Here is a 12,329-nt window from a genome sequence, read left to right on the forward strand (position 1 = left end):
AGGGCACCAAGTTAACCACATATAAAATAACTTCATTAGGTAGTTGTGGTGTGGCCATCTTTATTTTTAGAATCTGAGTCACTGTTGTTGATATAACTTGTTCAGGGTTACAAATAAATGGCTAGTGGGACCAGGAATCACTGTATATTCACCCCATTCCTAAAATTTATTTCTTACCTGACGCTATATACAGTTATAACAGATAGGTGAAACTGTTTCAAATGGAACTTTTTTTTTTCAGATATTTAACAGTTTTTCTTCTTTTTTGAAGGCATGCTATTTCTTAGAAGAATAAATGTTGGTAAAATAAACATTATGATTGAACATATATTATAAAGATCGAATGCAAATTATTTTACATATTTTAATAAAAGAGACATGTGAACTTTATAAGAATTCCATCAGAACTCACAAATGCAAACTGAATATTAGCCTTCATATTAGCTGTCTTTAAGAGGTTGCATATTTATTCCAATTAAAAACTATTTTGGAATCTATTTTGGAATGGCTTTTAGCATCAGAAAATCACATGAAAACAGACCTTCAAACATGTAAACAGCAAATATCTAAATACTATAATTTTAAGAGATCTGAATAAAAGTAACAATATTTTTATCTAGTGACTTTGATAAATTGATTTGTAACACTGTACTTCGTAAATGCACATATTTTATAAATCAAGAGTCAGAGAGATAGAAGGCTCTGATGCTAGAATCCATATTTAATGAATTATCGTTTGCAATACAGAGCCATGTGATTGATAGGCTTTGAATAAATGTCTATCGTAGCACAGATTATAAGGAACAATAAAGAAGGACTCTAATCTTGTTCACATGGAGTATGAACAAATAGAATCTCTGTTAAGTAAACAAGGGAGAACAGTTCATAGTCCATTTCCCTTTCCATATTTTCATGGCAATGCCTTGTTTAATAATAGCAAGAAGATGGCCAGTTTTATTTTTTGAAAACGTATATAAAATGTGCATAAACATTTTTGGCTTTTTATCACGGACCACAGAAATACAAAGATGTTAATATAACAACCATAGTAAGAAAAATAATGGAATGTCTTAGAATAAACAATTGAATATCAGGACGTAAACGTGCAGAACAAATACGTAGGTGTGCACAGAAAAAGATGGAGAAGGTATTTTCACAAACTTCTTCTGTAACAACATGCAGCTTTCTTTAAGAAAGTCTTTTATAAATCTACTTGCATCACTGACTCACTGAAACCACAAAGTAGTTGCTTGAACAAGAACAAAATAAAATCATGATATATACGCACTGCCTTAGCCATATGTGGTTTAAAAACTTCCTGTCATTGACTGCACACTTTCTATCTCTCATAAATATACTTAGAATCCTCCTCCTCCTTCCACACCTGTCATGATCTCAATCTTCACGCTTTTAGTCACTACTAAGAATAATGTTAAAATGTTTCTGATCACATCATTGCTAGTTTGTATGAGAAGAAGGAAGTTATTTTTACGTAATATGGATATGAGTTCTTTTGGCGAGGGTTGATAAAAGTAATAACAATTGGTAGAAGAATAAGAGGGTATACCAAGATATTCTGAAAGGTTTTGTTAGGATATACTTCTATAGGGATTTTCTAATACTCAGCTGGATCTGTTATATATAACACATATTGCCACAGCAAACCCTCAACTGACTTTAGTGGGAATATAAACTGGTAGAAATACTACAGAGAGTAATTGCCAATGCTATGAAAATCGTAAACTTTAACCTGGGAATTTATCTTTAGGAATCTCTTCTGTAGATATGCTTACTGCTCACACACATGCACATTTATTCATATGCAAGGTTATTTACCATTACTAGGCATCACTACTTATAATAACAAAAAATAAGGAATAGATCAAATGTCTATTAGTAGGGGACTGATTTAATAACAGGATATCCTGCAATGGACTACTATGCAACAGCATAAAAGCATGAAGATGGTCTTTATGGACTGATACGAAATGATCTCCAAGATAAATTACTCAGTGAAAAAGGCAGAGTACAGAACAGTGTTATGCAGAAAGCTGCCATTTATGTAAAGAAGGAAAGTAAACAAGTACACACATACACTTGCTTATACATACATAAACATCTGTCTGCAAGGGACATGTGTGATAGCACTGGCTGCCTCTGAAGAGGGAAACTGGATGGCTGGGAACAGAGTCAGGGACACTTTCGCTGTATGCTCTTTTGTATAGTTTGAATTGTGAATCTTCAGAATGTCTGACCTATTTAAAGGATGATTAAAAACATATGAACTACTTCTTTAAAGTTTATTGAATAAAGAAACTGTAGTGAACCCTAGTCAAGTTATGACTAGATAGCCACATTCTAGCTACGAGAAAGGAAAGAATTCTATAATTTCTGGGAGAGAGGAACATGGGAGAGGGGAACAAAGACCCTTCAGAAGGGTCTTCCTTATACCAAGCAAAGATATAATATCTCTCTGCTACTGTGCAACGAAAATATATGCACCTGAAATACTATAACCGTTTCTTTTAAACACAGCAGGTGAAAACAAAGAAAAGAAAGAAAGAAAAAAGCATTCAAAAGTACCAAACGCAGATTTAAAGGAGAAGACAGCCCCAATTTTAAAGCTTACCATGTTTTATTTCCTGGGCACCAACATCAGCTTTTTATAAGAAATAATAAAATACTGGCCAGGTGCGGTGGCTCACGCCTGTAATCCTAGCATTTTGGGAGGCCAAGGCGGGTGGAACACATGAGGCCAGGAGTTTGAGACCAGCCTGGCCAACATGGCAAAACCCCATCTCTATTAAAAATACAAAAATTAGGCAGGCATGGTGGTACACATCTGTAATCCCAGCTACTCAGGAAGCTGAGGCACGAGAATTGCTTGAGCCCAGGAGGCAGAGGTTGCGGGGACTGAGATCACGCCACTGCACTCCAGCCCGGATGACAGAGTGAGACTCTGCCTCAAAAAAGAAAAAAAAAAAAAAAAGGAGAAATAATAAAATACTGTGTATGCATTCAAGCCAGACAAGAGGATGTTTGTGATTTTATATCTGTGATATATGAAATAAAAGAAAAATACAGCTTAACACATACTTGAAATGACTATTACCCTAATATTTAGGTCCTAACTAAACAAACCAATGGTACCAATTTAATTTACAAAGAAACCACTCTTTAAACTTTCATTTTTCAATTAAAAAACAGCTAAATTACTCTGGGATTTGAGCCAGAGATTCTTCTTTTACCTGACTTCCCTTAACCCTCTTCCTATGTATAGATAAAAAGCTTCTGAAGAAAGATGCCATTAACTTTTCAATAGCTTTAAAAACCATTTCCAAGATGGAGGTTTCTTAAAAAATTAAAAACAGAACTATCTTATGATCCAGCAACTCCATTTTAGGGTATATATCCAAAGGAAATGAAATTAGTATCTTAAACAGTTATCTACATTTTGGCATTAGTCGCAATAATCAAGATATTAAAAACACACCTAAATGTACACACATACACACACACACAATGGAATATTATTCAGCCGCAAAAAAGAAAATCCTGCCATTTGCAACCACATGGATGGATCTGGAGGACACTAAGCATCCTGGAGGATGCTAAGTGAAATAAGCCAGACACAGAAAAACAAATATTGTATCATCTCACTTATACATGGAACCTAAAATAGTTGACTCACATTGGTAGAGAGTAGAAGGTGGTTACCAGGGCTGGGGTGGGGGGAAATGGGGAGATTTTTGTCAAGGGGTACAAAGTTTCAGCCACACGGATGGATAAGTTCTGGAAATCTAATGTATGACAATGTGATTATATTTAACAATATTCTAGTGTATACTTGAAATTCATTAAGAGGCCAGATCTTAAGTGTTCTCACCATGGACACAAAAAGTGGTAACTATCTGAGGCAATAAACATGCTAATCCATTTGAAGTAATTATTTTACAATATCTGTGCACATTGAATCATCAAATTGTATACCTCAAATATATACAATATTGTCAAATATATCTCAATAAATTTAAAACATTTTTCCTGTAAATTTCCTAAATACGAAGAATGTTATGTTATGGATAAATAAAGAAAAAGCAGTTATTTGAGGATACAGAGTTTTTTTTTTTTTTTTTTAAAGAACGAAAAACAATTCATTTAACTGACTTCATGCTACTTAAGCCAGTCAAAGATATAACATACAAAAAGTGTATATTTTGTGCTACCTTTTAGTCTACGTTTCCAATCCCCTCTGTAGTAATAATTACGTCCATTTTAAAGATATAGAACTTTGATCAAAAGATCATCAACTTTCCACTGAGTGTCTACTTCAAGTATAACTATAGTACTGAAATTTAACAATAGTTTTCATTAAGAACCTTGAAGAAAATCATTCCCTTAAAAAAGAAAATTAGGCACAGAGTTCAAGCTTCTGAAGATCTGGATATATATCCAAAGGAATAGAAATCATTCTATATAAAGATACATGCACACGCATGTTCTTCGCAGCACTATTCACAATAGCAAAGACATGGAATCAACCCTAATGCCCGTTAATGATAGACTGGATAAAGAAAATGTGGGACACATACACCATGGAATACTGTGCAGGTATAAAAGGGAATGAGATCGTATCCTTTGCAGGGACATGGACGGAGCTGGAAACTGCTATCCTCAGCAAACTAATGCAGGAACAGAAGACCAAACACCACATGTTCTCACTTATAAATGGGAGCTGAATGATCAGAACACATGGACGCATGGTGGGGAACAATACACACTGGGGCCTAGAAGGGAAGAACATCAGGAAGAATAGCTAATAGACAGTGGGCTTAATACCTAGGCGATGGGTTGACAGGTGCAGCAAGCCACCACGCACACGTTTACCTATGTAACAAACCTGTGCATCCTGTACAGGTACCCTGGAATTTAAAATAAAAGTTGAAGGAAAAAAAAAACCCCAAAAACCAAAAATACATTTTGATGTTCTTTTTAAAGAAAAAAAAAAAACTTAAAATAATCTTAAATTTTGTTTTTAATTTCCCTCTATCTTCCACCAATATAATTTTCTATATGATCTTAATAATGATCCATATACTATTACAGTGTTTACAGACAGAATGTAATAAAAGTGAGTTTTACTCACCAAGTGATTCTTTCAACTTACTCCTGCGCTGGGTTCTGGCATAAAGTACCACCTGTTGGACAACTTCTAATTGCTCTTCAATTCGGGGAAAATGGAAGTCAGTGCATTCTTGGCAAACTGTGGCAAAATCTAAAGGACCCAAAACATTTACAAACTTCTAAATGCAAACTATCAAATATTTAGTATTTACTTACAATGAGATTTAGTAGAAACAGAAAATAATACTTCTTTTTCTTAAGATTTCTTATACTTGTCCTTTAAATAATTATGCCTTAAGTTAGGGCACAGCAATTTTGTTTTCATTAGAAACTTAACCTCTCAATCACTCAAAAGAGTATACAACTAAGAGACAAAGAAATGTTAATTCCAGGTCTTCTTTAAATAATACTTTGATCATAATCCACCCCAAAAGGTGCTATAAAAATACAAGAAGGTTCTTATATTTATGAGGGGAAATAAATTCTATTTAAGCTTCTTTCAAAAAACAGGTATACATTTCATGTATTTTATATATTTTACACTTCATATATTTACAAATTTAGAAATAATCATAAAAAGTGAGTTGTACTAAGAGGGACGGTAGAATTTTACTTAGCAAATTTAAGAGGTAGATTATTTTTTTAAAAAAAAAAAATATATATATATACACACACACACACAAACACACAGATAGAGAGACAAATGGATGAGCTAAAAATCACCAAGCCAGGATTTGCTTCTAAACTGAAAACACATGACTGCTCTTTTTGTTTTACCTTGTAATGAGAATTCTTTAAAAACATTATTTATAATATAATAGCAAAGAAAAATAAACATCATGAAGCACTCTATCAATGCTACAGTTTGAAATAAAATAACTATGGCTGGGTATGTTTGTTTGGTCTACTTGAATGCCAAGGTGATTAAAATTGTTTTTCAGTTTCCCCATAATTCCTTTCTTTGTAAGAATAGTGTTATAGGGTGAGATTTAACAAAATAAATGTGTGTGATGTTAACTTACCTCTTTTAATACCACTATATGAATTAATTCGATTATCTACTAGTAAAACCAGGCCACAGAGAGATGTAGAATAAAGTGACAGAGCTGTTTGGAGCCGATGAAGTTTCACACCACTTCGATGATTTCTTTTATGCTTACAGAAGTCCAGCATATCTGCTCTCAGCAATCTCAAATTATGCATGGTCTTTAACTGGGCTCCTGGGGGTAGGCAATAGTCCAGGAAAGATACTTAAGCAGCTGCAAAAAGTCCAGTATAACAGGACACGAATCTCTATGGCAAGAATCCAGATAAATCTGTACTACAAAATAATTAAAAATGGGTCTTGCAACTTTCCATTTTAATGACTATTTCAATGTAACCTATCTGAAAAAACATTATATAAATATACAAAACTTAAAGCCAACAAAATATACTCTTCCTTAAAGCGAAACATAATTTGGAATTAAAAATAACATAGGTACACACTATTCATATGTTAGGGATTTTTCTCTTATAGCATATAAAAAAAGTTTCAGTGGCCAGGCACGGTGGCTCACGCCTGTAATCCTAGCACTTTGGGAGGCCAAGGTGGGTGGATTGCTTGAGCCCAGGAGTTCAAGACCAGCCTGGGCAACGTGGTGAGACCTTGTCTCTATTATTTTAAAAAAGTAATAATTAAAAAAAAGTTTCAGAAGTTACAATAAATTATAACTAGAAAAAGTGAACACACTTACCTAAGTGAATGGTAAAACTTTCTTCTAACTTTCTCTGTTCCTCATAAATCCTTCCAATTGCTTCTACAGATTCTCTGAACTGACTTGGCTGAACTTTAATTTCCTCACTAAAAGTAATAAAATTATTGATATACTTTTATGTTTGTCAAAAACTTTTCTTAAAGGAAAGCTTTATAATGAGAGAAAACTGAACAGCTGAAAGTCTTGTTAATTTCTTCCTAAAGTCATCCTTAATCCATGGTGACAAGTAAGACCATAAGCATCAATAGTTTCTAAAATTCCCACTTGTTCTTTCATTTCCTCACAATAAATAAAGCAGATCATTATTTTCAATCATGATAATGTCAATTAATATACTGCCATTTAACATTTTTAGCAGCCTAAGAGAATGATTAAATGAAGCAATTAACTTATTCCTTTAAAATCACATTATATTTTAAAATATATAATACATCCTATACCAGGGCTAGCTCTAGGCAAAATCAGAAAACAGACGAAGTGACAGCAATGCAAATTTAAAGTCAAATAAAATAGATAATAAAAAAGATGAAGTTCATTTTGATGTATACACATCCTTTATTTTTACCATTTCTTGTTTTTTTTTTTTTTGGAGACGGAGTCTCGCTCTGTCACCCAGGCTGGAGTGCAGTGGCCCAATCTCGGCTCACTGCAAGCTCTGTCTCCTGGGTTCACGCCGCTCTCCTGCCTCAGCCTCCCGTTTGTTTTGTTTTTTACCTCCAACATTCTCCTCCTACTAAACTGCCTTTCTCTTTGCTCTCCTCTTTATAATTCCTGAAAAGACTTCCACAAGACAGCAATAACTATATCACTGTGGAATTCAAACAGTGGTATGCTGAAGATGATACAAGTCTGTACGAGTCATCCATTTCCCTAAATTTTGGGGGCTAATCCCAATAGCCCCATTAGACTCAATGACTGTCTCCATTAGTAAATATGGTAAATTTAAACCTAGCCATATAATCTACAACAGGGGACCCCAATCCCCCCCGTACTGGCCTGTTAGGAACCGGGCCGCTCAGCAGGAAGTAAGCAGCAGGTGAGTGAGCATGACCACCTGAGCTCCACCTCCCATCCGATCAGCAGCAGCATTAGGTTCTCATAGGATTGTGAACTGTATTGTGAACTGCACATGCAGGCAATCTAGGTTGTGTACTCCTTGTGGAACAGTTTCATCCCCAAACCCTCCCCGCGTCTCCTTTAAAAACTGTCTTCTGTGAAACTGGTCCCTGGTGCTCAAAAGGCTGAGGACTGCTGATCTACAAAATCACACCTTTCTGGACTCCATCAGATAAGTGATAATAAGGCAACCTTGTAAACTGAATTCCACACCGTGACATATCCCTCCAAGGACGGACAGGACATATAAGGAGTTTCATCTTTGTTAGAGCATAGCTGAAATGGGATGCTGTCATACAAGCGGGTAAAAAGAAAGCAGCTAAAATTTTAACAGATTCTTGAAGGCCAAGTGGGCTAGCATATCAAGTCAGAATAGGTTGGAGCCACAGACACAGGAACTTGCAAACTCTTTTCCATTGGCCTCCATCAGGTATTTCCAGAAAAGACCGAAGGCAGGAGACAAGAGAGCCTTCTCAAGGGCACAGGCAGAAATGCTGAGCATCAAGATACATGAGGCTTGACCAAACTAGGAGCTGACAAAGACAACAAAGAAGGAGAAGAGTGGAACAAAGTGACCTTCCTGACCCCCAACTATGAGCCTAGATTCAAGTAACAAGTCTACTGCTGGAGGCAGGGCAAAAGGATGGAGACAGACTCCACTCTGCAGCTCTGGCATGCAAAGACTGCTGAAAGCAAGGGATGGAGCAGAGAGACAGAGAAAAATTCTCCTGGACTCCCAAGTGCCATTCTAAGCACAAAGTAGCACCAGTAGAAAACGAAGCCTGTGGTACATTGAAGGTCCTGACAGGCACGAAACCAAACTGGGATAAAAGCGGGGTAAAAGACTACACATTGGGTACAGTGTACACCGCTTGGGTGATGGGTGCACCAAAATCTCAGAAATCACCACTAAAGAACTTACTTGTGTAACACCACCTATTCCCCAAAAACCTATTGAAATAAAAAAATTTAAAAAATTTTAAAAAGCCAGAAAGTCTAAAAATTATATGAAAGCAAGATCTCTAACAAACTTGCCAAGCATTTTCAGATTTCTCCAAGCATCGTTCCAGTGAATAAGCTAATAAAGAAAGTCTAATGCTAAGGGAAAAAAAAGAAACCAAACTTACCTCAACTGCTAATAAGATGTGAACAACCTTCACATTAATACGGTTCATTTCTGGACATAAATACTATTAACCTCAGTCTCTTCTAATACCCACAATATCCAGCATTCAGTTAAAAAAAAAAAAAAAAAAGAAGAAGAAGAAAAATAGGCTGGGCACGATGGCTCATGCCTGTAATCCCAGCACTTTGGGAGGCTGAGGTGGGCAGATCACGAGGTCAGGAGTTCAAGACCAGCCTGGCCAACACGGTGAAACACTGTCTCTACTAAAAATACAAAAATTAGCCATGTGTGGTGGCATATGCCTGTAATCCCAGCTACTTGGGAGGCTGAGGCAGGAGAATCGCTTGAATGCAAGAGGTGGAGGTTGCAGTGAGCCAAGATTGCGGCACTATACTCCAGCCTGGGAGACAGAGAGAGACTCTGTCTTGGTGGGTGGGTGGGTGGCGGGGAGAAGAAAAAAGAAGAAGAGACACCCAGAAAAGCAAGAAAAAAACCCAACCCACTGTTAAGAGATAAAGCAATCAACAGAAACAGATTTAGAAAGGATCCAGATATTGGGACTAAAAGAAAGGGACTTTCAAAACACTATAACCAACATGTTAAAAGATCTAGTGGAAAGGTAGACAACACACAAGCAATATTAGCAAAGAGCAGAAACAAAGGGAAATACTAGAAAGCAAAACATGGTATCAGACTAATGACCACAGATCAACTCATTTTATAATGCCACCATTAACCTGACACCGAAACCAAATTAAGATGTTATAAGAAACAAATAAACAAACTATAGACCAACACACATGCATAAATATATAAGTTGGTGGATATATGTCATATATATACATATGTGTGAAACAATACATATCATGACCTGTATATAAAACCTAAAACAATAAAACTTCTAGAAGAAAAATATAGGATAAAATCTTTGTGATCTTCCATTAGGCAAAGATATCTTAGACAAGATAGAAACTATTTAAAAATAGATAAATTGACCAAGCACAGAGGATTTTTGAGTAACAAAACTACTCTGTATGGTACTATAATGACAGATACATGTCACTATACATTTGTCTAAACTGACAGAATATACAATGGCAAGAGTGAGCCCTAATGTAAACTATGGACTTTGAATGATTATGTCAATATATGTTCTTGATCACAACAAAGGTACCACCTTGCTGGGGGATGCTGACAAAGGGGAAGACTATGCATTTGTAGGTCAGGGGTAAGTCTTAGTACCTTCCTCTCAGTTTTGCTGTGAACCTAAAAATACTTTGAAGAAATAATCTTTAATTGATAAACTGCACTTAACTAAAATGAAAAACTTAACTCTCTGACAGACACAATTAAGAAAATGAAAAGACAAGCCACATAGTGAGAGAATATATTTGTAAAACACATTATTTGATGATGGACTTGTATCCAGAATACATAAAGAACTCTCACAACTCAATAAGAAGACACATTTTTCCAGCACATGAAAAAATGTTACCATAATTAGGCATCAGGGAAATGCAAAGTAAAATTATAGACATCACTGCAAAACGTACTAGAGTGTCTAAACAGCAATATTGAGTGTTGATGAAGATATGGAACATTTGGAACCCTCATATATTGGTGGTGGGAATGCAAAATTGTACAGTCACTTTGGAAAATAGTCTGGCGGTTTCTTCTGAAGTTAAATGTACACTTACCATGTGACCAAGCAATCCCATTCCTAGGGGAGAGGGATTACATACTTATGAAAGAGAAATCAAAACACATGTTTACACAAGACCTGTTCACGAATGTTTATAACAGCTTTATAATTGCTAAAATCTGGAAATACCCCACATGTCCATCACTGAGTAAATGGATAAACAAATGGATGATAGAGTATTACTGAGTAATAAAAAGAACCACTGATAAACACAACAACTCAAATGAGTCTCAAAAGTATTATGCCACGTGAAAGCAGCAAGATACAAATTGCTACATATGGTTTGATTCCATTTATGTGACATTCTAGAAAAATCAAACTACAATGAAATAAAACTACAAAAAAGGGAAATTCTGTATCTTGATTGCAGTGATGATTTTATGACTCAGTTTGTCAAAATTCATCAAACTGTACACCTAAAACAGAAGAACTTTAACTTTATGTAATTTATTCCTCAACTGACCTGACTTTAAAGAAAAACAAAGCAAAAATAAATTTAAAAATACCATTTTTATCAATCTCATATAGGGGTTCCACATAGAGTTGTGTTGAAAACAGATCTCTCCTTCCCAAAGAAACATCCATCAAAAAGAAAAGCAAAGTAACATAGTCACAATAAAAACATTATTTCCTAGGAATACCTGATTTTTAAAACCAGCCGCAGCTACAGGCCAATGTTTACGCAATGAAATTGATTCTAAAGATTGAATTTCTGAAACTCTAGCAGCAAAGCAAGGGATAACTGTTTTTTTTTTTAAGAGACAGTTTCTCATTCTTGTTACCCAGGCTGGAGTACAGTAGCATGATCATGAAGGGATAACTTTTACAGCAAAAAGGCTTTCACAGCTTCTTTAAGTCAGTGGCTTTCAATGTTTCTGACTACAATATACAGTATACATTTTACATTTAGGCTCAATACACACATTCACTTTAGAAAGCTTCACATATGATGCACTCTGATTTTTTCCCCTATTCTACCGTTATTTTTAAAAGGCTGGTTGGAAAATAAGGGATGTAGAATGGTTCATAGCAGGCTGCAACAAATAGTCTGGGGAAAACGGTAAGGCAAATGAAAAACTATTATTTAGATAAGAGATGGTACAAATGTCAGATAAAGAGTTAACGATAACCTATCCATCTGTCCATCCATTCATCCCATAAATTTTAACTGAGCATGTCTTGTATGCTAGTGTCAAGAGATAAACACTTGGCAAGGGACTGGGTATACGACAAAAAAAAAAAAAAAAAAAAAAAAAAAGACATGAGACTGACATTATACAAATGAAATGCTATTTAACAATACTTATAGCATACACTGGCATATGCTGGAAATAGGATTATTATACTGTACTCAATATATTTCCAACTGAATATACTTTAGGATTTGAAAAAAATTAATTCTCAAACATACAGATATGTAGCCAGGAAATAACATAGGCATGGCCAAGCTCTAAGGGAACATGTGAAACACAAATTATTTAGGCCATGAGATGCCACACAAGTT

General features: G+C 35.3%; 1 protein-coding gene across 1 annotated transcript in view; it reads right to left on the reverse strand.

The window, feature by feature from the left end:
• C10H12orf4 (chromosome 10 C12orf4 homolog) overlaps positions 1–12,329 on the reverse strand; it is a 50,399-nt gene that overhangs the window by 24,136 nt on the left and 13,934 nt on the right. Inside the window, exons 7-9 of the mRNA XM_023202066.1 lie at positions 6,861–6,967; positions 6,147–6,344; positions 5,147–5,275 (exon numbers count right to left, since the gene is read on the reverse strand). Coding sequence (XP_023057834.1) covers positions 5,147–5,275; positions 6,147–6,344; positions 6,861–6,967 — 434 coding nt within the window. The remainder of the gene's footprint in view (positions 1–5,146; positions 5,276–6,146; positions 6,345–6,860; positions 6,968–12,329) is intronic.

The sequence above is a fragment of the Piliocolobus tephrosceles genome, chromosome 10 (assembly GCF_002776525.5).
Source record: "Piliocolobus tephrosceles isolate RC106 chromosome 10, ASM277652v3, whole genome shotgun sequence".
Classification (NCBI taxonomy): domain Eukaryota; kingdom Metazoa; phylum Chordata; class Mammalia; order Primates; family Cercopithecidae; genus Piliocolobus; species Piliocolobus tephrosceles.